At 56.6% G+C, this 27,173-nt stretch overlaps 1 protein-coding gene across 2 annotated transcripts; it reads left to right on the top strand.

Moving 5' to 3' along the window:
* The first annotated feature begins 8,241 nt into the window (after nt 1–8,241).
* Nucleotides 8,242–24,501, top strand: LOC118632269 (annexin A8-like protein 1). Of its 2 annotated transcripts, none has more exons than XM_036265230.1 (12): nt 8,242–8,317; nt 11,909–11,999; nt 12,983–13,077; nt 15,042–15,155; nt 15,594–15,684; nt 16,441–16,520; nt 16,985–17,044; nt 17,547–17,640; nt 17,800–17,895; nt 19,403–19,461; nt 21,271–21,393; nt 23,676–24,501. In XM_036265230.1, the coding sequence occupies exons 1-12, from the start codon at nt 8,297–8,299 to the stop codon at nt 23,733–23,735; spliced, it is 984 nt and encodes a 327-aa protein (XP_036121123.1). In that variant the 5' UTR covers nt 8,242–8,296; the 3' UTR covers nt 23,736–24,501. The 2 variants fall into 2 exon arrangements, with proteins under 2 accessions (XP_036121123.1, XP_036121122.1); XM_036265229.1 differs by lacking the exon at nt 23,676–24,501 and adding an exon at nt 21,784–21,882.
* Nucleotides 24,502–27,173: the final 2,672 nt, after the last annotated feature.

The raw sequence follows: 27,173 nt of genomic DNA on the forward strand, positions 1-27,173 counted from the left end.
TCTTTGCCTTACCCCAGGGCAGCCCTTTAAGTTCACGGAAAACAGTTCTCCCAGACCCCCGGACAGTCAGGCCAATAAGCGACACCACACCCTCTCTCGCTGCACAGGCACCGTCTTCAGTGCGGGTGATCTGGGTGCCCAGCACCTCGTGGGGCCCGTCACAGGCAGGACCCCGTCTCACTCCCACTCCTTCCCGCGAGCCAGCGTGACCGCACGGCCGTTCACACAGCTTACAGACACCGCGACAAGCTGAGGCCTGGCACGGTGAGTCACCTCCCAAGGTCCCACAGCCATGGAGCGGCAGAGTAGCAGCAACAACCGGAGGCGCCTCCCTGTGCGCAGCTCCTGTCTGTCCGACGCGGGGTCAGTGCTCTGCGTGCTGCAGCTGCGGGGACCAAAACGGACACTTAGTGACGGGCCCGACGTGGCAGAGCTGAGAACGCCCCGAGCGAGGCTCGCGTCTGAGGCCAGGCTCCACAGCGTGCTCGCAGGGTGATGGGGAAACATCTGGAAAATGTTTCTTTCTACAGTGCAATGCATGCAAACAACTGTGAACATCAACATCCTCTCTTTCGCGCTGTTACTTGCAGACCTGCGTGTGAACTCAGATGCACTCACTGGGAAACGGTCTTCTGAGTAATGAAGGAAGCTGGGTACAGATGGACTGTGGAATGTGTTCGGGGCCAAGCGGCTCCTGCGTCCCCATCCTTGAGCCTGTCCACAGAGGGCGTGCACCAAAAGTACAGGATAAAGCCAGGACATGGCTCCACCCCTCCAGGAGGCCCTAACGTGACAGACAGCTGTCCTTCCTTCAAGCCAGTGATCTTTCGGAAAGTCTCGGATCATAACTTTGGGATTGAGATGGCAGTCAGCAGCCCAGTGCTCTGAAACCCTCCCTCCTCCCCACTTTACCCCCAACACACACACACACACACACACACACACACACTGCTTCCCATGAAGTAAGCAGGAAATATAGAGATGGAGCCAAAATTCCAAAGCACTCACCGGTGATGAAGGCCATTGATCAACCACTTGTCAGTTACTTCAAGAGTTGTCCCGCTCCTGAGGAAATCAAAGTAAGCTCACAGCAGGTGGAAAACACTAGGTCTAGAATAATCTGTTCATGTTCTGAAATAAATAAGCAAAAATAAAGGACCTAGAAATAAAGACAAAAGAGTCTGTCTATTCTCAATAGTAACAAAAGCCACATCCCGTGAGTACGCATTTAAGAGGATACCGACCTACGAGGAGAAGAAACGACAAAACGTGACTCACTGCTGCAGAAGAAGACATGAAAGTATAAAAACCTGGACCACAGTGGCAGCTTCCCTCAAGGAACTGATGGGCTTAACGCTGCTTTAGTGGCCATTGCCATCAACATTTTTAGGGAATTCAATCAAAATAATTCTAAAGTTCACCTGAAAAATAGTTAAGAATAGATAAGGGTTTTGCGTGCAATCTGGGGGCAGGGAGGGGAGGGTCCTGTGGGATGGCCGAGCCCGTCAATGGGCCTGAGACGGTGTGACTTCATTCCTGAGAAGAGGGCTGCAACTCTGGTGCTCCGGCCTGAGGCCCGAGCACCCCCAAACCCGCTTCAGGGGTGTGATAGGACAGATCCAACATGAGAGGCTGGATGAGTCTGCAGCGGTGGAAAGGCCAGGATGGTGGCCCTCCAGCAGAAGGGCACAGAGGGCGCAGGGGGCCTAGGGACACTTTGGTGCGTGCAGGGAGGGTTGGCAATGAGCCAGGAGCCCAGCTTTGAGGGAGCCTGGAGGGCGGGGCTGGGCGCCTGGGCTGGGTTCCCACCCAGTGGGGAAGCACCTGAAGGTAGGAGCTGGGGGGAGCCTCTTCTCAGGGAAGGTGAGGCCTGGGTTGGGCAGAGAGCAGATCCAGGTGATCAAGGAAGACGAGACACCGGAGTCGCCTAAGAAGTGAGCCTGAGGCTTGGATGGGCATGAGGTTCGGAGGAAGGTGAATGTGGACGCTTAGCCGCACATACAGGTGGCTCGTGACAGGGTCAGGACGCAGTGGGCCTCAGGCTGGGCCTGGTGACCTGGAAGCCGGAGGCCTAGAGAGGAGCCGGGGAAGGTGGGGCGGAGGCCACAGGACTGCGGCAGGAGACAGCAGTGCCACCTGCAGGTCTGGAGGGGAGGAGGGCCGACGGGGGTACAGATGAGAAAAAGGGGGCTGCCTGTACGTGATCCAAGAACGTTCTACGTGCAGCGAGTTCAGGATTCTAGTCACAGTGGCAATCGTAGGTGGTCGGAAAATAAGTGACTTATTTCCTTATGCAGTTGTCTATCTTATTCAGGTTCTCCACAAAGGGCAGGTATTGCTTTTATAATCAGGGAAAGTAAAACTGTTTATCTGTAAACGGGGAGATATTAACCAGAGGAAACCTAGGTGATTTCACATGGAAAGTTGCCTAGAAAGGGGCGGCCAGCAAGGCGTCTCCGTCTCGCCATGGTGGGAAGAGTCGGCCCGAGGAGCCTCCCTCCCCTGGGTCCCTCTGCTCTGCACAGAGTGGCCAGGTCCCAGGGGTGTGCATTGCCCACAGGGGCCCTGGGTCAGACACCCCTGTGAGTGTGGAGAGCACAAGGTCAGGCTCAAGGTGCCTCAGATCCACACTTAGAAATCCCAGGCATTTTGGGTGTTGTGTTTTTCTAGCTTGGCTACACTGGGGAGAAGCCGCCATCATTCTGAAGGGTTCCGAAGGGTGTTCAAACTTCGGGCGATGAAAATGACGGTCTCGGTGAGAGAAAGTGGTGTTCGGTGCCCTAGGTCACTCAAGGTAGTACTCTGCGAGTGAACGCCAGGCCCGTGGGAGCCTGGAGTCTGCAGAATGCGGGGAGCCCCTGGGGACTGGCGGAGCTCCCTGGGGGCCACACAGACCAGCAGGGGACCCGGGAGACCCTGAGCAGCAGGACAAGGGCAGGCTTGAGGAGAGAAGGCACGAGGAAGGCCCCAGAGGTCCTGGGAACCACAGCCTTCTGGTCCCAATTTCAATGGCATCTCAGTGACCTTCTCTCTCTTCCTTTCCTACAGGGGAGTTGTGTCCAGTTTGCCCAAGGTAAGCCTCCCTGTGGGCAGCTGCCCTGCAGCTCGAAGTTCTAGCTATGACCCAGTGACCCCGCCAGGACTGCTTCCCCCTCAACAGCTGCTGCTCACGGGGCCAACACCCCCCACACACACGGATATGCTCCCAACCTCCCTCAGGAACGCTACCGATGACCCCCAGGGCCCGGGCCCTCTGCAGATGTCCTAGGCATTGCCGCCCCACGCCCAGCCTCGGAAACACCAAACACCCCTGTGTGCACTGGACACACGCTGAAGCCAATACTGAACACTGGGACTTGGTTTACAGTCAGAAGGAGGGGGATCTTGCTGCTGATTAATATGAAAGTCTGTGACCTGGTGAGCGTTCTGTGTGGGACGCAACTATCTCCACTGTTCCCGGGGCCAAGAGCCCTGGTGTATTGTGGATGTAGGCATAGGTGGCTCCGACTCCCCACACCCTGGTCCTCTGTCATCAACAGCTGGGACGCCTGGGTTTTCAGTCACATTCTGCTCTTTGAAGAAAACTCAAATCATCTGTGAAATATGAATACAACCCTGTGTCCCTTCCCTAACTGTGTAGATAGTGCTTGGACTTCTCTCTCCTTCACTCCACATCTCTGGTTTCCGCTGTCTGGCTGTCCACACTCCACGTATGTCTCAGAGACACACAAGGCCCTCTACATTCACCCTCTGAGAGTGCCACTGCTCTGTCCCAGTCCCCAAGCTGCCCCCACGCCCAGGAGAAGTTTAGAGGATCCTCTTTGTTTCCCTAGAGAAGGTGAACCCCTCAAGTTGCCATAGCAGACAGTGTGTCCCTCAGCCGTTTTCGGCACGCCACATCTGCCAATATATATAGAGTGCTCATACAGTTCAACAAAAGGAAGACAAAGAACCCAATTAAAAAATGGGCAGAGGAGCTGAATAGACACCTCTCCAAACAAGACATACAAATGGCCAAGAGACATATGAAGAAATACTCAACATCACTAATCATCAGAGAGATGCAAATTAAAACAACAATGAGGTATCACCTCACACCTGTCAGAATGGCCGCCATCAACAAATCATCAAACAACAAGTATTGGCGAGGGTGTGCAGAAAAGGGGACTCTAGTGCACTGCTGGTGGGAATGCAGACTGGTGCAGCCATCATGGAAAACACTATGGTGTTACCTCAAAAAATTAAAAATTGAACTTCCATTTGACCCAGTGATCCCACTTCTAGGAATATACCCTAAGAAGCCTGAAACACCAATCAGGAAGAATATATGTAGCCCCATGTTCATAGCAGCACTATTTACAATAACTAAGATCTGGAAACAGCCCAAGTGTCCATCAGTAGACAAATGGATAAAAAAGCTGTGGTACATGTGCACAATGGAGTAGTATGCAGCTGTAAGAAAGAAAGAGCTCTTATCCTTTGAGACAACATGGAGGGACCTAGAAAGTATTATCCTAAGTGAAATAAGCCAAGCAGACAAAGGAGGCAAGAACATACAATGGGGTAAAGATAATTTATTTAATAAATGGTGTTGGAAAAACTGGACAGATACATACAAAAAAATCAAAGTTGACCTAGACTTCTATTTTACTACTTAGTTGATTGCACACCCATTATGTGTCAGCTTCTATCACTTTATCAATGGTGAGAGCTATTTTCCCCTTTCTGGAGCCTTGAGATTTTGTTTGTAACCTGAAGAGGTGGAAGAGTCTTGGCAAGGGTTGGGGAGGACCCTTGCACTGCCCCATACCCTCTTCCAACCCGCAAACCTCCCACCAAATGTGCAGCCTCCTGTTTTGAACAGCAGACTCCTAGCTGGGTGGCCAGGTCTGTGTCAGAGCCCAGCGTTCCCGAGTGTATGGGCCCCGTGTGCTGTCAAGGACCCATGGGAGAAGCCTGCCATCCCACTGTCCCACCCTTTGTGCTGCCCCCCACCATCATCCATCTACTGCTCCTTCACTACAGACGTGGGCCCCTGACCGACAGCGCCCTGCCGTCCAAGGCCTAGTACCATGTCAGGAAACCTCAGCATCCACAGGATGGCCCATCCAACACAACGACCTCATGACTCTTGGCCTCCAACTCCCTGCACTGCAAGCCTGGCCACAGCCTGAACCTTGTCATCTCCCAAGCACACGATCCACCAGTGGCTCTCTCACCAACACTGTGGACACCTCCAGCTCACTGACTTATCACCCCTCTCCTGTTGTTTACAGCCGCATCAGGATTTTCAATCTTCTGACGTCTTCATCTTCTTTCAAACTCAGGCACCAGGGGCCCCCACTTAGACCACTACGCTTCTTTCTCTGGTCCCTTTTGTGTCACATGCTCAGGGTAAAACTTCCAACTCAAATGGATGGAACTAAGTTTGCCTTTTCTGTGCCTGTGCTGGGCCACAGAACAATGCAAGGGGTAAAACACACCCCTGCTTGGTTGGCAACCTCATAAGTTAGCGCCCACCAACCTCCACCAAAGCCTCAATGCTGAGAGCAACGTTTACTACAAAGTTCAGCGAAATACATGAAATCCATTTCTAAGTGCCAGACATTAAAAAAAGAAAACTTGAGGTCAAATGATTGAATCAAATCAAGACACAGCTGAGCGGCTGTTAAGACTTTGAAGACATGAGAACAAGGCTTATGCCTAAAAGGCTAAAACGCTCTTGCCAGGCGAAAAGGAGACGAGGCCTCAGCCCTCAGGCCTGAAGCAATACCTCCCTCTAAACCAGGAGCTACAGCGGACAACAGCCCAAAACGCAGCACAGAGAAGGATCATGCGCCCTTGGCACCTGGGGAAATCAGGGCTCATGTCTGCAATAAGTTGGCTGTAAAATCTCAGCTGAGAAGCTCGCACTGAAGTCCATCTGAAACTGACAGATGAAGATTCGAGCAAAAACAACCATCAAACTCTCCGTCTGCAGATGCCGTTCCAGTACAGGGTACTTGAGATCTCATGAAAAGCATTTCCTGCTGAAGATGAGCTCAAAGGAAAGAATCCTAGTACCTAACCAAAGAGAGCCGGCAGGTGCAAGAAACAAATTCAGGGCCCAGAAAGTAGCTAGTGGAGGGATCTGAAAGAGATGTTAAAATACGAATGTGTGCCCTGGCCGGTTTGGCTCAGCGGTTGGAGTGTCGGCCTGCGGTACAGAGAGACCTGGGTTCGGTTCCCGCTAAGGGCATGTGCCTCGGTTGCAGTTTGTCCCCGGCCCTGGTTGGTCGTGCGGGTGGCAGCCACTCGATGTGTCCCTTCACATCGATGTTTCTCTCTCTCTCCCTCTCTCCCTCACTCTCCCTCCCGCTCTATCTGAACAAAAAATGGAAAAATGTCCTCAGGTGAGGAGAAAAAAAAAAAAAAAAAATACAAATGTGTGAGCTGGCTCACTTCCTCCACCGCTCACTTTTTCTACCTCTGTGACTTGCTAAATAAAACCTTTGCTTGTATTTGAAAAAAAAAAAAGAGAGAGAGAATATATAAATGTTCAAACAAAATAAAGGAAGAAATAAAAACCACAAGACAAGAACAGCTAACTTTGAAAAAGGCAGAATTCAAAAGGGATCAAAGCAAAATACTAAATGCGAGAGGCTCCATTTTCGCTTCTTGGGGTTTGGCAAAGACCAACGGGGACCGTGAGCATGGAGGAAAGAGGCATCTGTGTGGCAGGACAGTAAGAAGCCAGAAAAATGCCTGGGCACGTGGGACGGGGAAACTGAGACAAGAAAATTAAACAACAAAGCCAAACAATTTGAACAATTTATAGCCAGTTAGTGAATCGCAAGACCTTATCTTCCCCAACCAAGGACACCTGGGAGCAAATGGTTACTAGCCTCCTCCCTGACCAGAGGATGCAGAGCTTAAATCACCCGGCCTGGGAAAATAGAGAACAAAGACCCAGTTCATGCATGTGTGCCAGCTAAACCCAGGGCAGATGAAGCCAGGGAGCAAATAACAAAACCCCATTAAAGCCAGACAGTAAAACAGACCAAAGAATTATCCCAAATTCCCCTCTAAGCTCATTTTGATGCTTCAGTATATTAAAAATGCACCTGGGAAGCTGGTGAATATTCTACTGAAACCTCCCCGAAGGTTCTTGCCAGCGGAAGAAAAGGGGGAACAAAAGTCCCTCAGGACAAAGACTCGGAGCAGGTTAGAGCGCGCCCAGGCGCTGCCCCGGCCTGCACTTTTTATTTCTGGGGGTCCCCACAAGACTGGCAGCCGGGGAGGCGGTGGGCAGCTGGGCCCAGGCCTGCCCCTGATCCTGTCTGGAGGCCCCTTTCCTCTGACTTCCCAGTGAGCTAACAGCAGCCCCGCCTCACCTCCTTCCTAGGTGGCTCTAGCGGCCAGAGCAGAGACCGCCTAGATTCTCCTGTTGTTTCTTCCACCCTAATTCTTTCCTGATCCCAGCTTTAAATATGTTTTGTTTTTTGGTTTTTTAATTGATATTTTATAAAGAGAGAAAGGGAGAAATCGAAACGTCGATGTGAGAAAGAAACATTGTTCAGCTGCCTCCTGCACGCCCCCTACTGGGGATCGAGCCCACAACCCAGCATGTGCCCTGACCGGGAATCAAACCAGGACCTCTCAGTCCATAGGACAACACTCAATCCACTGACCACACCGGCCGGGCTACTGTCCCCAGCTTTAATAAACATATTCTCAAACCCATCTTTGTTCATACTGTGAAATCTTTGCTACACGAAGTCAAGAACCCACACAACACAGGCAGACCTGCTCCGGGCCAGTTCCTGTCCACTAACGTCTGGACACAGCGACACCCCAGTAGGTGGCAGCTGCTATTCCTTTATGTCCTTTCGCGGGCTCCCAGTCGCATTGATAATTGTGTAGAAACTCTGGAATGAATGAAAGGAATATGTGGTGTTATCCTTTTTCAGACAGATCAGGTCTAGCAAAGACTCGAAACTACAGCCATGTTTACTGAGTGGGGCTTTTGAAGACTGAAAGCCAGGGTTTCTGCCTGTGTAACAGCCCCAGGCCCTGCTCCCTGGTGAGCAGTGCATTCCACAAGGCAGGCTCAGGCAGCGCCTGGGTGGGGCCTGGGGGTCACAGGCCCCAGAGCCAGGCCCACCCCCGAGGGCGGGATGGCGCAGGAGCGGGCTGGGTGGGGCCTGGGGCCTGCCTGTGCCACCACACCCAACCCTCCTGCTCGGTGGAGTGCAGCGGAGAGCTGACCTGCGAAATCTTCAACCCCCTAGGGACAGGAGGCTGTGAGGTGACTAGGATGGCCTGGTGGAAAGCCTGGGTAAGTTCGGAGCCAGCAGAATCCAAGAATTCCCGCATGGAGCTGGGGGGAAGGGGAGAGGGGTCCGCTCAGCCTCGCTCGCCCCTGCTAGACCAAGCGCTGGGCTGCCCAGTGGGCAGGGAGTCAAGCAACGGCCTAGCCTCACAGGTGCTCGCAGCAGGGACAGAAGCAAGTGAGACAAGCAGGGAAAGGAAGCTCGAACAGAACCAGGAGCGGCTGAGGGGTAGGGGACTCAGAGGAAGAACCCTCGGGAGAGGGCACGGCTGAGCCCTACGTAGGAGTGTGTGGTGTGTGCGCATGTGTGCAAAGCCCAGAGCGTGGGGAGCTTAGAGCTGGGGAAAAGAATTTGACCTGGCCTGACCACCTGGGTAGGAGGGCACAGGGTAGGGGAGATGTGTCCTGGGTAGGAGGGCACAGGGTAGGGGAGATGTGTCCTGGGTAGGAGGGCACAGGGTAGGGGAGATGTATCCTGGGTAGGAGGGCAGAGGGTAGGGGAGATGTATCCTGGGTAGGAGGGCACAGGGTAGGGGAGATGTGTCCTGGGTAGGAGGGCACAGGGTAGGGGAGATGTATCCTGGGTAGGAGGGCACAGGGTAGGGGTGATGTATCCTGGGTAGGAGGGCAGAGTGTAGGGGAGATGTGTTCTGGGTAGGAGGGCACAGGGTAGGGGAGATGTGTCCTGGGTAGGAGGGCACAGGGTAGGGGAGATGTATCCTAGGTAGGAGGGCAGAGGGTAGGGGTGATGTGTTCTGGGTAGGAGGGCACAGGGTAGGGGTGATGTGTCCTGGGTAGGAGGGCACAGGGTAGGGGTGATGTGTCCTGGGTAGGAGGGCAGAGGGTAGGGGTGATGTGTTCTGGGTAGGAGGGCACAGGGTAGAGGGCTCCGGGCGGCCCCATACCCAGAAGGCCAGGGCGTGGCCGCTGTCCTGTGATCACCTAAACGTGTATTATAGCTGTAGAGGAACAGGCTGGATGAGTCACATCTTCAGCGAAAATGTTCCTGTCTGGACCTGCCCCTCAAGGCAAGTCCGAGCAGGAGCCTAGCTCGTCTTCTCCCAGCAATGAGGGGGCTCAGGTGGGGAGATCGGAGCGCTCCTGCTCCGTGCTGATCTCCAAGGGTCTCGTTCCCAGAAAAGCATCCTTTCTCCTGAAACCATGGCGTGGGAGGTGAGGCTGATGCTCCCCAATGCAGTGAAATCACAGCCCCTTGGGGAACTTTTGCAGGCACCGGACCCATGGCCAGGCCAGTCACTGCTGCACAGCCAGCCCCCAGCTTGGGGGCAGAAGGAAGCCCCTCCTGGGTGGACCCCAGAGCTCAGCACTGAGAGCTGAGAGGCCCTCCAGGCTCCCAGACGACCTGCGTCCCTGTGGGGGAGGCTTCTTCAGTGAGGAGTCCCAGGAAAACTCACTGTCTGGAGCAGGCTGAGTCACCAGTGCAGTGGGGGAGGTCACAGAGCTCAGCCTGAGTCAGCTGTGGGTTCAGCCCCCAGCACCAGCACTTACCAGCAGCGTAACTTTGACAAGCCCTCTGCGCCCAGCACCCCTGCCTATAAAATTCATATTTACCTGGTGCAACTGTCCAGAGAAGTCAAGGAGCAGAGCACAGCATCTAAGCACCGGAGCATTTAACCCTCAGAGCCGGGTACATGGGAGGGGCTAGAGTCACTAATAGTAGTAACGGTAGCTAATGACTCCACAAACAAGGGACACACTGTCGGGCAACATCTGGGACTGCATAGGCTCTCTGGGTGCAATTTCCAAAAAGAATCGTTTCTAACCATTTCTGCTGTAAACGATGATGGACTCTGAGTCTCCCTCAACTTCAAAGGCCATCTCCAATCTCCCTCAACTCTTCCGCCTTTCCTCTCCCAAAAGCACATCCTGAAGAGGGTCATTTATTCACATCTAAGAAATTCTATAGGACAAAATCTCAAGAACCCGCAGGCGAGCCCTTGGTTAATTCCAATATTTGGAAGTCAAGGACCCAGGCACTTTGGTTACCTGGGTTACTTCACAGTTCTCAGAGCATTGTGCAGTTCCTTGGAAACCTAACCCTGACCCCTGACCCTGACCCTGACCCTGACCCTAACGCCCTAACCCACCAGAGTCTGGAGACTTGCTAAAGCCCCGAGCTGTCAGGATGCCCTGAGGGTGGTCCAGGCTCTCCACCTCCTTGTAAGGAAGAGGGCAGCTTGAGCTCAGACCACACCTCCTGCCCAGTCTCATCACCCCCCGCAGGGCGATGTGCTGAGCTCCGTGGAGCGGGTCCTCACTAGCACACTGTCCTGTAGCTGTGGGTGGGTTGTGCCTCCTACTCCCTGTCGGTGGAGCTGGAGGGAGCTGGGCTCTGGGCCTGCTTCCCTCCCTCAGATGGCTGGCCGACTGGGAGAGCCCAGCCTGATCCGGAGCCCACGCCCCAGGGCAGGGGCAGGGCAGGGGAGGTTCAGCAGCTTCTCCCTGGCGCCTGCCCTTCCACCAAGGGCCATTCTTGGAGGAGAATGGTCGTCCCGTAGAGCACAGACGGGGAGCAGCAGCCCCTGACGGCCAGGCCAGGCAGGCCACAGGCTCTCAGGACGCCGCCCTTTGTCCAGTACCGTCCTACACAGCTGACCTGCCTATGCCCAGGAAGCCACCTGCCCCAGGAGGCACGGCCGCCCCTCTTCCCGCCCCGACGCTCACACCCGGCAACGCCCCTCGTTTCTCCTCCAGCTCCGTCACCCGGAGTCTCCTCAGCCTCATCGCGCAGGGCCCGGGAACAGTCCTGGCCGAGGGAGGGGAAACTGCAGGTCCAGGCAGGGCCCCTCTGAAGACAACGGGGTGTCCGGAACACACGTGGTCATGGTGCCCCGTCACCCCAATAAAGCACCGCTGGGCTCTGAGTCCCGGCTGGTTCTTTCGGAGGCCAGGCCCTCTCTCCCCACCCCCCAGGACATGTTCCGGGTTCTTCCCTCTTCCCGCACCAAAGGCGGCCCCAGGCTCTTCCCCCTCTTCCTGCTGCCCCGCAGTAAGTGTGGCAGCTCTGGGAAGGGCCACAGCGGCCCCTTTGCCTGCGCTGCCCGGTCTTCACACCCCGACCCCCGGGCTGGCACTGCTGTGAGAGCTGCTGGCAGTGGGCGCTGACCAGCGTGGCCCTGCCTCCCGCCCCCGAGGACCCAGCTCAGGACAGGGCTCCCCTTGGCCAAGGCAGCCAATAGGCAGCGTGGAAACGGTCATGTCCCAAAGCTGCTGCCCTGGGCCGGCAAGGGCCCCTCCGGCCTCGCCCTGCCCCGGTGGACAGGCAGGAGGAGCCCAGCCAGGCAGGGCCGGGGCCACAGGAGGCTGCCCCTGGCTGCAGGCCCGAGCTCCTGCTCCCCCGAGCTCCTGCTCCCCCGAGCTCCTGCTCCCCCGAGCTCCTGCTCGCCCGAGCTCCTGCCCCCCAAGCTCCTGCTCCCCCGAGCTCCTGCTCCCCCGAGCTCCTGCCCCCCGAGCTCCTGCTCCCCCGAGCTCCTGCTCCCCGAGCTCCTGCTCCCCCAGGGCCAGGCCGCACAGCGGGCCAGGAGCCCGGGCTGCCCTGCCGCCTTCCCACTCGAGCAGGCCTGGGTTCTCTTGCAGGTCGAGCAGGAGGGCATCTCGGTGAAGGGCAGCCCGCATTTCAACCCGGAGCCCGACGCGGAGACCCTCTACAAAGCCATGAAGGGAATTGGTGAGTGGACGTCCGGGGCCTCTGCCTGCTCCTCTCCAAACCCCCTGCTCACAGCCCTGGGAGGAGGTGCAGACACGGCTGGGAGTCAGGGTCTCCCCAGAACCCAGGAATCACACAGGCCCTACCTCTCCCAGCCCGGGTCCGCACCCACTCCGGAGACTGGAGAGGTGGGGGCTCTCGCGCCTCCTGACCGCTCAGTCTGGCTCCTCCCTCTGAATGACCCCCGAGCTCTGGACCCTGCGTGTCTCTGTGGATTCTGGATGAGAGGATGTTGAGAGCCTCGTGGGGCTGACCTGGGCCCAGGGAGCAGAAGCCCAGAGTTTTGCAGCCTGTCCCTGCCCCTCCTCCCCTGGCCAGAGGGCGGCTCCTTCCTGTCTCCAGTGTGCGCATTCCTGTGGGCAGGAAGGGCTGCCCCCAAGCCAGCAGGACCTGCAAAGCCTGGCCCAGCCCTCACGCCACAGCCTAGGCAGAACGGACCCCCTCGCTGGCTTTGACCATGAATTAGGGCACCTACGAGAGCTACCGCTCCTGCATGTCCTCACTTCCTGTGAAATCGTTGTTATCTCTACTCCCCAAACACGGAGGCTTGCGGAGCTGAGGCCCGTGCCACCAGACTGTGAGAACAAGACTCTGATCGAGTTCTCTGGACCCCCAGTCCTGACCTCCTCCCCCGCCACCGTCACAGGTGGGGTCAGCGCAGAGGCCTCTGATGAGGCTCAAGGCCCCAGGCCACCCCGGGAGCAGAGGGCATGCCTCGCGGGCCTCAGATTCTGTCGCTGTGAGGCTGGCCTGGGCAATGCCCAGCACAGTGTGGGTGGGGAATGGACAGATGGATTTTTGTATGAAGGTCTTGTCTCCACTTGGAGAATCGTCAGGTTCTGGAGTATCCAGGGGGGTGTGTCCCCAGCGCTTGGCTGCCCTTCTCCCCAGCCCTCAGCAGTCCCCTGGGGCAGTGGAGGTGCTCACCCTGTGCGCCCCTGCAGGGACCAACGAGCAGGCCCTCATCGACGTGCTCACCAAGAGGAGCAGCCTGCAGCGGCAGCAGATCGCTAAGGCCTTCAAAGCCCAGTTCGGCAAGGTACTGGGGAGACTGGGGGTGGGAGCAGTGTGCTGGGGGGCCGGGCCTGCTGCTCCCAGAGACGGCCTGGGAGGCAGCTCCCTGCTGGACAAGGCCCTGCTCTGGAGGCCGGCCCCCTGGAAACATGGGGCATAGGGACACACTTGTCAACGGAAAGAACCTAAATCTTGGAAAACATTAGATTTTTACTCGAGGCCTTGCTTGAGAGCCGAGCCTTGAGGCCTTGCAGCAGCTCTGGCTTCTGGAAAGTGGGGGCTGCACATGGGCAGAGGAGTGAGGGACAGGTCATCCGCTGTGCTAGAGGTGCCCACCAGGACACCCCGGTTCTGCACCAAATGGAAGGAATGTGTGGAAAAGGTGAGGCTGAGCTGCTGTGCCCGTGGTCGGAAAGTTTTAATTAGGGCCTGCAAGCAATTCAACTCCTCGAAACTTCGGGGTGATCTGGATCAGGGCGTAGGAAGAACAGACAGTTATCTCTATCGGTGCTGAAACCGCGCAGGCACACGCGGAGTCCCACCCCTGCTTCCTGCCCCAGAAAGAATGTTAGGGGAAGTCATTGTTGTCTTGGCCACTGAGGGCGCCAGAGAGGCGGGGCACCGCCTCCTTTCTCGTCCTCACGCTACTGAAGTGATGCGTTCTGTATCCGAAATTCAAATCCAGCCGGCCCGTGCGTGCCCTGAAAACGTACTTCTGGTCCCCCCACGCTGGCTGGGTGTCCAGCCTTCTCAGGCTGGCCCACCTGCCTCCCCCACGTCGGCCACTTGGCTCCTTCACGTCGGCTCCACGGCCCCATCCTCACTGCCTCCCCGCTCTGTGCTTTGCCGCCCCGTTTCTGAGCGTGGGGTGCCCTTCTTGCACACCTGCCGCAGGGACACAGGACACACAGGGAGGGCTCCTCTGTCTGCGGGTGTGGAAGCTCCCTCTGCAGGGGCCCAGACAGCCTGGAGCCAGGAGCCGGAGCCCCTTTTCCCTCCCCCCACCCTCCCCCACCCCCAGGATGGACCAGGCACTGAGGTGCTGGGTAAACACAGTGATAAATGTTCGCATAGCCATCGTTTCCGGAAGCTTCCGTCAGTGCACATCGTTAATGTGGAGATATAGCACAGGGAGACGGGTAACAAAATCCAAACCTTCCGTGGGAGAAACCAAGGTGCATTTTTTTCCAATAATTTCTGTTGCCCAGCCGGTGTGGCTCAGTGGCTGAGCGTCAGCCCTGCACCAAGAAGTCACCGGTTCGATTCCCGGTCAGGACACATGCCCAGGTTGTGGGCCTGATCCCCAGTGGGGAACATGCAGGAGGCAGCCAATCGATGTTCTCTCTCATCGATATTTCTATCTCTCTCCTTCTCCCGTTTTCTCTCTAAAACTCAATAAAGAAATAATAATAATAATTTAAATCTCTTAATCATCACATGCATTAGAGGAAAATGATGTTCTGAGAGGTTAAGACCCCCAAGATCCTGGCACCTTTGAGCACCAAGGTCAGGGTTTCAACCCAAGTCTGACAAGGTCCTTTGCTCTGCTGTGCAGAGTGGGGTGGCCTTGTGGCTTCCTGTAGGGACACGTGCCCTTAGAAGGGGATGTATGTGAGAGATTCCGTAACTCACCCACGCATCCACTGGGGGCATGGCTAGGTGACGGGAATTTGCTGGTGAGCAGTGATGAACTTGTGCTTTGAGCTGGGTGTGCAAGACACTGAGACTGAGCTGGACCACACACAGGACCACACACATCTCTCCACCCGTCCCCCAAGCAGAAAGCAAAAGCGCCATTATCTCCATTTCGCAAGGAAGGGAAATGATGCCTAGAGAGGCTATGTCGCAGGCCCCAGAAACCCCAGCCAGGACCAGCATGTGGCAGAGCCCGCGTGGGGACCCGGCCAGAGCCACTGGGCTGCCCGTCACTGTGTCGCCGCTCAAGTGAGTGCAGCACACAGATCGTCACCTCTGTTGTCCCTGCATTAGGATCTCACTGAGACCTTGAAGTCGGAACTTAGTGGCAATTTCGAGAAGGTCATGGTGGCCCTCATGTACCCACCATACCGATACGAGGCCAAGGAGCTGCACGATGCCATGAAGGTAACTAAGCAAGGGGGCGGGGCAGACACGCTTACAAGGACTGGGTGGGGCGCGATGCCTGGGGCTCCTGTCCAGACAGCCTGGCACTGGAGCTCTGAGCTCCCCTGGGGCCGCCGTTTGGAATGGGCACCGGGACCTTGGCTGAGCCCCGCAGGCTCCACATGCTGCTCCAGCTGCCACTGAATGCAGGGTTGACTGGCCTCTGCTGTCACGTGGCCACGATGAAGCCAAACTCCGTGTTTGGGAGGACGTCCCTGAGCCAGCGTGCAGGCATTGGGAGCCAGCCTGTCTCACGCCTGGTTCCTTCGGGCCGTTGCTTCCCGCCACCCCATCTGCGTTTGCCGACGATGAAGAGAAACCAGGCGTCCTGACAAAAGGGGCTGTGGACAGAGCAGGAGGCCCAGGCAGACTTCTCTCACGCTGGGGATGTATCCACAGGGTATAGGAACCAAGGAGGGAGTCATCATCGAAATCCTGGCTTCTCGGACCAAGAGCCAGCTGCAGGAGATAATGAAGGCGTACGAGGAAGGTAAGGGCCCGCCAAGGTGTGGAGCCTGCGTCAAAGGCCCACTTGGAATGGCCTCAAGTTTTGACAGCCTGGTAGGGGACCAGGGACAAGCAGTGTATTGGGCCACATTGGAAACGTCCCTTTCTGGGCTTTTCCACACATAAGGGCTGACTTACTGCCTTGAGTCCAGTCCTGTGCCTAACGATGCAATTAGACATGACTCAGGCTGCCCCGCTTAGGTCTCTAAGCCCACGGGCTGCTGGGGATAAGGCGTGGGCCCACTAACGTCTCTGCCCCTTGAGGGCACGGCAGCACTGTGGGCCATGGGCTGTGTCCGTGCTGGGCTGGCTTCTCCTTGCCAGGCACAGGTAACCCACGGCTTTGGTGCCCTGGGGAGCGTGGACCACAGGCCAGCTACGGGGGAGCCCACGGTGCCGGGCATGCTGAAGCCAGCCTGCCCTGCTCGAGCTGTGCCAGGTGGGCGGTCCGCCTGCAGGCTCTGGCTTTGCCAGTCCACAGGATGAAACAGCCCGGTCAGCGGCCTGTGGCAGGACTCTCTCGGGTGGCCCATCTTTGCCCTTCAAGGAGGCTGGCTGTGTCACTTCCTGGTCCTGAACCACCACCAGGTGGCAGGGCCTCTGCCTCTCAGACCCCAGGGCAGTGCCCCTCCCCGTGCCAAGGACCCACCCTTCCTGGGAAGCTCGAGACAGGAAAAGTGTGGGAGGCGGGGCCGGGAGGCGGAAAGCAGTCTGTGCCCCTTGTCCGTTTCCCCTGCAGACTACGGATCCAGCCTGGAGGAAGACATCCGAGCGGATACCAGCGGCTACCTGGAGAGGGTCCTGGTGTGCCTGCTTCAGGTAGCACAGCCTGGCCCCCGGAGCCCCTGCCTGGGGACCTGGACAGCTCCAGCCCGGTGGGCAGCCCTGGGACGGCTACTGAGGGAAGCGGAAGGGCTGGGCGGGGCAGGTATAGCCCAGGCCTGGGCTCCCTGGGGATTCTCAGGGGGGGTCAGGGTTCTCCCTGCAAGCCCCACCCTCTCCTGAGGTAGTGCCGTGAAGGCACCCAGAAGTGGGAAGAGGGGGCCCGCCCCAGCAGGTCTTCACACCGGCCCCATGCAGCCGCTTCGCCTGCCCTAGCTCCCTGCACCCAGCTCCCTGTGAGAGTCCTTACCACTCATTCCGTGCGTGAGGAAACCGAGGCTTGGAGGTGATAACTGGCTGGCTGGAGGGCCCGTGGCCAAAAGGCAGCAGAGCCTGCCTGCCCTCCGCCCGGCCCCCTGCCCCGCCAGCCGGCCTCACAGGGCCACCTCCTCTGTTCCTAGGGCAGCAGAGATGATGTGAGCAGAGTTGTGGACCCCGCACTGGCCCTCCAAGATGCACAGGTGAGGCCACGCCCCAAGCAGCTTCCGCCCTGCCATCCAGACTCCAGGGCCAATACCGGCGGCCTCCCCCGGCCCCTCTGCCCACGGGGGTCTTCCTCGATGCCAGGCTGCGAGCCAGCTCAGCCCTCTGCTGCCTGAAGAAGAAAGTGAGGGTGTTGGGGGGACTCCGAAACAGGAAGGAGACTGCCTGGGCGGGGTCTGGCGAAGCTGTGTCCTGACAGAAGCAGCCACAGAGCTGGGCCTCTGAGGGCCCGTGTGTGTCCAGCTCCCTGCAGGCCTGCCCGCGGCCGGAGAGCTTGGACGCTCGGGGACGGAGCAGAGCCGGGGCAGAGATTTCTTAGTGCAGCTCCTGGCCTGGGTGTTGAGAGGAGGGTTAACCACTCGGGGATTTGACTTCCCACGGAAAAGGGGTCAGGCAGAGAATGCCGACCTGTCGTGTGGACGGGGGCTGTCCCTCGGCTCCTCACTCGCCCCGGGTTTGTTGTGGGTGTCCCTGTACCAGGACCTGTATGCCGCGGGCGAGAAGATTCAAGGGACCGACGAGATGAAATTCATCACCATTCTGTGCACACGCAGCGCCACTCACCTGCTGAGAGGTACCGGGAAGGGAGGCCTGGCCACCGGGTGGCGCTGTTGAGCCCTGCAGGCGGGGAGAAAGCCAGGAATCCCTGGTCCAGTGGAGGCCAGGGGCAGCGCAGAAGGCTCAGTCTCTGACCGAGGCCCAGCGTCCCCTGAGAGAGGCCCTCTCTCCGCAGTGTTCGAGGAATACGAGAAAATAGCCGGCAAGAGCATTGAGGACAGCATCAAGAGCGAGACCCACGGCTCGCTGGAGCAGGCCATGCTCACAGTGGGTGAGTCACAGAGCTCGGACCTCGGACTCGTGTGTGTCCGAGGGCCACAGGGCTCAGCGGCCGAGCAGTGCTCGGGCGACCATGGCAAGTGGCTGGGTCCCTCTGTTCACCTTCAGGGGACTCCCCACCAGCCCACGCTGTCACCCTGTGTCCTTCGGTGTAGAACACTGGAAGGTTGCACCCCCAGGGCCATCTGTGCGCTGTGTCCTGCCGGCGGTTGCTCTCGGTGCTGCCCACGTCGCCCACCCGCTGTGAGCGTGCCTGAGTGTGAGCGTGCGTGACCGTGTGTGCATGCACACATCCGCAGGGTCATGCCGGGCCCAGGCTCGCACTCACCTCAGCAGCCACACAGGGAACATTCTGGTTCTCACTGTGAGGCCTCAAAGAAAGTCACCCGCTGGACCTCAGATTGAAGACATGACGACGAGTAGTTGGGGTCCAGAGTGATGGCCTTGCTGTGGGGAGCACTGTGCACCTCCCCCAAAGCATGAGGACAGGGCCACCTAGGAGGACCCGCTCCGGAGCACACTTTGGGGTCCAGAGCTGAGACCACAGTGCGAGGGGTCACTGCAGAGTGAAGGACTGAGGCCCAGGGGTCCTCCTTCACTCCTTCCCTTGAAAAAGCCCAAGTCAGAGTCGCAGGGCTGGGCAGAGCCGTGCACCCGGCTGCCCCCATCCAGGGCTCGCAGCCAGGGCGCTCTGCCAGGTGTCCCTGGGGGCCGCCTGGGACAGCTGACACTCCCACAGGCTCCACTGCTGTGACCAAGTCCCGTCCGTGGTGAGCATCTGAGCAAGGCCCCTGAGCTTCCAAGTCAGCCCCTGGTCCGGTTTACCAGCCTCCTGAGTACCTCTCCAGGCAGGGGAGAGCAGGGTGTGCCCTGCCCACTGGGGGCTCATTGCTCCTCCAGACGCACAGGGTCCGCCCCCGGATAAGATAGTGAGGGCTGGAGGTCAGCTCCCGCGGTCCCAGGGCCTCACACGAAGCCGTGCCCACTGCACTGGGTCGCCAGCTTCCCCACCCAGATGCCCGGTCTCCGCGGCAGCATCTGGGGAAGCGAGCACGAGGCCACGCTCCGGGCCGAGGCATCGGGTGCCTTGGCGCTTCGGGGCCTGCTTGTCACACGGACACTCAAAGGTGGGGGCCTTGCGGTAACTGACACGCCACGCGGGGCTCTGAGGCCAGCAAGCACTGCCTGGGGCTCCGGTGGGCAGCTGAGCGGCTGGACTCAGGGCCGGGCCAGCCGGAGGGTGAGAGCTGTGCTCTGGGGGACCACCCTGCCGCCCGTGTGGCTCCAGCTCAGGCTTGTCTGCTCTGGGCCGCGCCCACGCCCAGGCCCCTCCTGTCCCGCCCGCCCACCCGACACAGAGGCGCTGGTCTTGGAACTGGGCAGATGGAATGAACAGGCCGGGCTTGCACAGTGTTAACCCTTAAGACCCACAACAAGACATGAACACACACGAGCAGTGCTGCCCACCGCCCAGAGCTGTTCTGCTTTTCTGCTTCCAGTGAAATGCACCCGGAACCTCCACAGCTACTTCGCGGAACGTCTTTACCGCGCCATGAAGGTAACTGCCGTGTCCCCTCCCTCCCCCCCACCCCCCCACCCCCACCCCCACCCCCACTCCCACCCCCGCTGCGGCAGCTCTGCCGAGCCAGGTGCACAGAACCACACCGGCTTTTCTTGTTGTTTTTAATTTATTTATTTATTTTTGTTACAGATGTTTGTCCTTTTCCCCCCACTGATTCCCCCCTGCCCCTCCCTCCCCGCCCTGTCCCCAGCTCTGTTGTCCACGTCCATTGTTCATGCATACATGCATATAAGTTCTGTGGTTTATCTCTCCCCCACCACCCCCTCTCCTGGGGATTGTCAGTTTATACCCCACTTCCACGTCTCTGGGACTACCCCATTCCTCAGACTGTTATGTTCATTATATTCCACAAATAAGTGAGATCATATGATACTGGTGCAGCCACTATTGAAAACACTATGGTGTTGCCTCAAAAAATTAAAAATGGAACTGCCATTTGACCCAGTGATCCCACTTCTAGGAATATACCCTAAGAAACCTGAAACACCAATCAGGAAGAATATCTGTACCCCCATGTTCATAGCAGCACTATTTGCAATAGCTAAGATCTGGAAACAGCCCAAGTGTCCATCAGTAGATGAATGGATAAAAAAGCTGTGGTACATGTACACAATGGAATACTATGCAGCGGTAAGAAAGAAAGATCTCTTATCCTTTGAGACGACATGGAGGGACCTGGAGAGTATTATCCTAAGCGAAACAAGCCAAGCAGAGAAAGACAAGTATCAGCACCATCTTTTAGGAGAAGACACCAGGGTGATCATAGTTTGATTCCTCAGAGGGGGCGGAGTCTGGGGAAGGGGAGCCTCTCCTGAGGCTGCGTTTGCACAGCTGCTGGACCGTGCTCGTTGCACTGAATGTATCAACACCCTGTGGTCCCAGGTCGTGTTGCCATCCTAGAGATGGTGACACTGAGGTGTGAGGTAAAGGTCACGCAGCTGGTCCATGGCAGAGCCTTGATCTGAGCCCAGGCCAGTCCAAGTGTCCTTTTCATCCCCTCGGGTGCCTCCTTGAGGGAGCAGGGTTTTCTGCGAGAGGGCAAGGCTGGGATTGCTAGGAGGTGATGCCACTTTTGAATGGACAAATCCGAAGGGAGATTGACACATGCAGCATCTCAGTGTCCTGCATGTGCTGGGTGCCACCTAGATTTGCCTGTGGTCCAATAGTCTGCAGTCACCAAAGGTGTCCAGTGTCCAAGCTACTAGTATCACAGGGAATGTCTGGTATCTGGAACCAAACTTGGAAATAAACAGTCAAATTAATTCCCCAAAATTAGAGTCAGTGTCCACCTTCTCTAATTTCCAGTTCCGGATACCACCTGAAGGCAGAACCCCAAGCTCTCTGGCCAGGAAATGAGAGAGGCCACGGGCTCCCCGTGTCCACGTGGCTCCGTCGGGCGTGAGCCCAGTGTAGGATGAGTGAGCAGGACGGTGCTGCCGGTGAACTGGCCAGTCAGGCTGAACTGCAGGATGCTGCCGCCCTGGGCAGAAGTCTCATTTCTGCAGCAGATAGTTTGAGTCTAGAACCCGATGTGCAAACCAAACACTGCGTCGGGGGCACTTGGTCTCCGATGAGGGAGGAGACGGGAGTAGTGCGAAGAGAATAGAGAATGGCAGCCATCAGCCACACAAGCAACACTCTCAATGCTTCAGCCGCTGAAGCAGAGGCTTATTCCTGCATCTCCGCCCCTGTGAAAACCCCGGACCCTCAGCGTGGATTTGTTCATCATCGCAGGGATGGACCGGAAAGGTGAGACGTGGTCCTTGATTACTCTGTCGTATCCAGGGGCTGGGGACGCATGACAGGACCCTGATAAGAATCATCGTTTCAAGGAGTGAGATCGACTTAAATCTTATCAAGTGTCAGTTCCAGAAGATGTACGGCAAGACCCTCAGCAGCATGATCACGGTAAGCCATGGTCCCAATTCTCAGACGGCTTCAAACAGAGATGTTACCAGGACACCTGGATGCTGTGACAGATGTCAGGTCACAAGTGTCCATCCCTTCCTTCCCAGAGGGCATCTCTCTCTTGTAGTCGCTGCCCTGTGGTCTGTAGAGGGATCCGCAGGGAGGTCAGAGCCTGGAGGAGAGCGGGGGGCCGGTGGGGGGGGGGGGGGACGCAGAGGCCAGATGACGGAGGCCCTGGGTCGATGCACCAGGAAGTTGGTTTGCATTTGACTTCTTGCTCCTTTTGAAAATGACACACCAAATCCTTGCAGAAAGGACCATATCTGAAGAATTGATGAGAGTAAATAGCTTAGGAATTGAGAGTTCTCATTCAAATCCAAATTCCAGTAGCCCTGGAAGCAGAATGTTAAGGAGATGGATCCGAGGGCCTCAGTGGGTTGCCTAACCAGATTCCGGTTTGCGAAGGCTCTGGGGCTGTAAAATACAGTGTTTAGCCCACCGCTGCAACTGTGAGAGAAATCGCTCACTGAGACGGGAATGCAGACTGCGGCTTTGCCAGTTCTACTCACAGAAGTCAAATCATGAAAAAGACAGCCCTCGGTCTTCATTAGCTAATAGGTGAAGTTTTCACTTATCCTACAGATGTCTGTTGTTAACTACGTATTTCAAGAAACACATAATTTACAATGTGTTCAAAAGATATTTCTGCTTCAATATGTTTCAGAATGGGGTAGGAGGTAGGTGGGGTGGGGGAGGGTGCAATTATTCTTTGTCCCAGCCAAGTGTCCTTTTAACCATACACGGTCTCTGCGGTGTAGGGAGATTTCTGTTCCCTTCACCATTCCCGTTAGACGGGCCAACAGCGGACCTCAGAACAGCGGCACCATTGAGTGAAATGATCATTTTGATCCATCTAAGATGTGACCTGGTGCTGGAGAGAGACTTAGCAGGCTAATTAATGCATAATCAATATCATAGTCCTTTATCCAGATGTACATGAAGCCCACCCTCTTAGATTTTGCTTAAAGGTGTCACTTAAGAAAATGTAGTTGGAATTGCAAAAAGTTGGCCAAATTTTTCTTTTTAGTTAGACCACTCTCTGTAGATGTCATGAAAACAAAAATGATTCCCAACAGCATGAAAAGCTTCTCTTAGAAATGAATAGGAAAATGTATAAAAACCCATGTATAACTGTACACCCAGACATTTGAAAAGGTAGACGACATGAATCGTTTTCTTTAGAATATACGTATATTACAAAAATTATTTTGTAAGTAGTGAAAAAAGAAGTTTAAAATGTGGTTTAAAATCTACAAGAAGAGTTTAGGTCCAGATGATTTTAAAAGCAAATTTGACTAAACTATTAAGGAACAGAAAATCCCCATCAGACATAAACTACCTTGGAGCATAGGAAAATAGAACCGGCACCCAGCACAGCCTACCACTGACTCAGCAAGTGGCCTTGGATAAACCCAGCGTCCACGCCTGGTCCCATGTCCCTCACCCACATCAGAGGGATGTTCGGTGACACACCCTCCCCTGCCCAGCTTGGTGCGGGCCCCTGCCTAGCCAGTGCTGCCGGAACCTGCCGAAAGAGCTGAGGTCCACAGAATTGGGATCCGGCCGTTGCACCTGTGGGTTCTAGCCCATCGGGAGACGGGCCGGCTGCTCTGCAGGCAAACCCATCTTTGTCCTGCTGACCCCACCCCACACCTCAGCAAAGTCCTTATCGTCAGCATCATAGACAAGAGGGCGTGTCTCAGAGTGAGAGCCACAGGGTCAGTGAGCGACGGGGCCGTGGTCCAGGTCCTGGGTGGGCCCTAAGAACGCCCAGGCTCGCCCCGCCGTTCCTCCAGGTGTGTGGACCCTGCTGTCAGCCTCGGCTCCGTAGGTGCGAGAGTGGTGTTGGACAACATGGGTCACGTGGGATAAATGAATGGTCGGGCACCCGCGGGTCCTGAACGAGACATGGGGACAGCCGGCGGGGCAAGGGGGCCACCCAAACACCTTCCTTACTCAAGAACAGAACTCCCTGTGATCCACTTTCCACACCGAGACCCCTGTCGTTAGTAACAGAACCAAAAGGAGACGCGAGGGAGTAGGCTGCAGCGAAACAGGAAAGGACGGAGCAGGGCCTGCGGCACAGACCTACACGGGGCTGAGCCCGGCCTTCCCCGGAGCGTGGCTCCAGGGACAGTAAGAGCTCCTGCTCCTGAGGAAGGTGACTCCAAGACAGGCCACTGTGGCAAACGCCACGCCTCACGCTGCCCCTCCGCCCGCAGGGAGACACCAGTGGTGACTACAAGAACGCCCTGCTGAACCTGGTGGGCCGGGAGTCCTGAAGTCTCAGGGGGACGTGGACACAGGCCGAGACGCCAGCGCCCCCGGACCCTGCTCCCTCCGCCTCAGCCACGGGATGGGGGGCCCGCAGACCCTTTAGTCTCCCAGCCCCCCGTCCAGTGCTTTGCAACCAGCTTTCCTAATCGGGCCGGGGCTCCTCCTCCCATCGTCCCCCAGGTGTGAGCACATGACCCACCTTAGCATCCCCCTGGCCCAACAGGTTCCTCGGCAGGAAGAGGTCTGCAGGGTCTGTGGGCGTTTCTAACCCCCTTACCCAGGAGCGTCTCACCATGACAGGTCCCAGAGCCCCTGAGCACAGGTTGCACAGAGAACCAGCCCCTCCCCCGTCTAGGAATCGGGATCTGCAGAGAAGGAGCCAGGCAATGTGGGATTGAATGAGCATCTCAACTGACCTACTTCTCTCTCAGGCAGCCGTGGGGAGGCTGAGCGCCTGTCTGTTTCCGAGCAGACACTGTGGGTAGCTGAGAAAGCACCACACAACCTGAGCCAACTGGGTGTCAGTAATGTCCACTCCCCGGCCTCCTCGAAAACACTAGGGTTAGGGTACAAGAAAAATTCCCTCGTCGCCCTGCTAACAGTGAGCGCTGCAAATCACGGTTCCGACCCGAGGACACTGTTCCAGGAGACATTAGCTGCTCTCTCCGGAGGACACGAACACGGAGCACCTGTCACCCCACCGAAGGCGGCAGGAGCTGGTTCCTGGGAGCATCTGAGATGCCTGTGTTGAACGTTCCAGAAAATAAAGATGTGTGCATTCCAACCTAAGTGTCTTTGGATTTTTAGCAGTGACCAAAGAAGGACCAATTTAATTTGCCGCTGGACATAAATGGGATTTTTTTTTTCCTTCTAGATTTTTTATTTATTTATTTATTTATTTTTATTAATTAATTTTTGTTACAGATGTTTCTCCTTTTCCCCCCACTGATTCCCCCTCCCCGTCCCTCCCTGCCCTTTCCCCAGTTGTTGTCCACGTCCACTGTTCATGCACACATGCATATACGTTCTGTGGTTTATCTCTCCCCCACCACCCCCCTCTTTAGGGGATTGTCAGTCTGTACCCCACTTCCGATCTCTGGGACTACCCCCTTCCTCGGACTGTTATGTTCATTATATTCCACAAATAAGTGAGATCATATGAAACTTGTCTTTCTCTGTTTGGCTTGTTTCACGTAGGATGACACTTTCCAGGTCCCTCCATGTCGTCTCAAAGGATAAGAGATCTCATAAATGGGATTTTAAAAGGCTTTGGGGGGTGATCAAACCTGAGCACACAAGTGGACACACAAGTACTGTGAAGGGGTCGTGCTCATCCTCACCCTGGGACCACTCTTGTAAACGAGGGTCCTTTCTATGTGCCTCTTGATTTGTGCCCTAGATTCTGATATCGAGAGCTGGAGGGGCTTAAAAGCTACGTGCTCTGATTCCGGCCTGCTGCCTCCCCACTGCGGCACCGCCCAGGGCACGCTCCTTGGTGGCCTCCGGTGACGGGAGCTCCCTCACAACCCCCTGGGCACTCAGTGTTTCCCACAGGGGTAATCCGCGGAGCTCTGCCTTTGAATGAGCCAAACTCCGCCCCGTGGAGCCCGCTGCTCTCGACTCTGCCGTCTGCGGTTACAGCGTTTTTATTCTGTCCTTAGCAACATTTCTGATATCTGAAGATGGCCCACACACTTCGCCACGTCTGTCAAAGCTAAATGTCCCCAGTCCATTCAACTGTCCCTCCTGAAGCCCAGGTGAGGCCACATTCTCTGAAAAGACTCTATTTGCAAATTCTCTCTTCAAGTGGAGCCCTGAGGAGCCCGAGCACACCAGGGTCAAGCAGCGGGCAGACCAGTGGTTAGGGATTCGGGAACGGGGCGCTTTGAGCTCACACAGACGAGAGGTAGAGTCTGGCTCTACCCTGTCCCGGCTCTGTGACTCTGACCTAATTATCTATCTATCTATCTATTTATCATCTATCATCTATCTATCTATCTATCTATCTATCATCTATCTATCACCTATCTATCTGTCTATCATCTATCTGTCTGTCTATCATCTATCTGTCTATCCATCTCCCCCAGTTTCCTTACCTTTAATGCAGAAGTGGGATCCCAGCTACAGCTGCATTTCAAGCCACCCCAAAGCCGGTGGCGTGGAATCATCGTGTTACGATGCCCACAGGTTCCACAGGTCAGGAACCCAGCCAAGCCAGGGCGAGGACTTGCGTCTGCCCCAGCAAGGCCGGCTCTGTCAGGAAGACCTGAGGTTTGGAGGAGCTCTGGGGCGGGGCGCTGGAATCATCGGAGCCTCCTCCCTCACAGGCTGGCTGCCCGGGTGAGACGGCCGGGGGCTGGGCTGTCCCCTCGTGCTCCCAGTGTGGCCTCTCCAGCACGGGGCCTCAGGATCGAAGGGTCCTTCCGCGGCAGCTCAGGGCTGCACTGCCTTCTGAGCCTGAACCTCACGCAGATCACCCCCGCCATCCATGCCCTCTTTTCAGACGTCACAAGCCGGCCCAGCTTCAAAGGAAGGAGCCACAGGCCCATCTGACAAGGGAGGAGTGTTAACGATTTGGGAGCCATTTCCTTACATCCCCGAGTAGCTGTCCCCACTCGGGGACAGTGCCAGGCGGCATGATCAACTTTGGGTTACGGGCTGTCCCTGAGGCACCAGGCAAGGCCCCTGGCTGGTGAGGAGTCTTTATCTTTTAGTCCCAGTCCTGCCCTGGACTTACTTTTAGTGTTGAGTCAACAGAGTCACTTTGTGACAAAGCCCTTTAGAAAGGACTTGGAGGGTTCTTCGGGGTTGCAGGCAACGCTAGCCCTCTAGACACCATTTCCTGGAGACCCACCCAAACAAGTCTGACACGGCAGAGGGGATCCTGGAGGGGCGGCCAAGGAGATGGCCCGGGGCCTGTGGCCACGCCCCACTCGCTGCCCAGCCGGGCACCTGTCGCAGCAGAACCAGGCGGTGCCCGTGGCGAGGAGGCGGCTGCTGCGCCCGGGTGGGGAGGCTGCAGGCCAGGGCCCGCGTGGGGGCGTGGGCGACCTCCTGAGGGAGCTCATTTAGCTGAGGACCTTCTCCGGGGTTATTGGGTGACTCTCGTGGCAGCTGGGAAAGGTCCTCTGCTCCTCCAAACCATCTCTTGTTAGAATAACCTTTGGGGCACTTCTCATAAAAGTAATCGCTCTTGGGGAGTTTTGGTTTTTCAGCCACCTGTATTCTTAAAGGTAATTCGGGGTGTGGTCAGTGATCTCAGCAAAGGAGGAAGATGAGAGGCTCGGCTCGGGGCTCCCTGCCTGCGGCCTTGTGTGGCTCTGGGAGGTGGGTGTCGTTTTGTTCTAGAACTCTCCACAGCGGGCGCTCTGCTCCCGCACGCCCTCCAGTCCTCAGCCCCAAGGCTTCTCATTCTCCGCAGTTACATCTGTTTTCTTCCTTCG

This window comes from Molossus molossus, unplaced genomic scaffold (assembly GCF_014108415.1).
Source record: "Molossus molossus isolate mMolMol1 unplaced genomic scaffold, mMolMol1.p scaffold_m16_p_17, whole genome shotgun sequence".
NCBI lineage: Eukaryota > Metazoa > Chordata > Mammalia > Chiroptera > Molossidae > Molossus > Molossus molossus.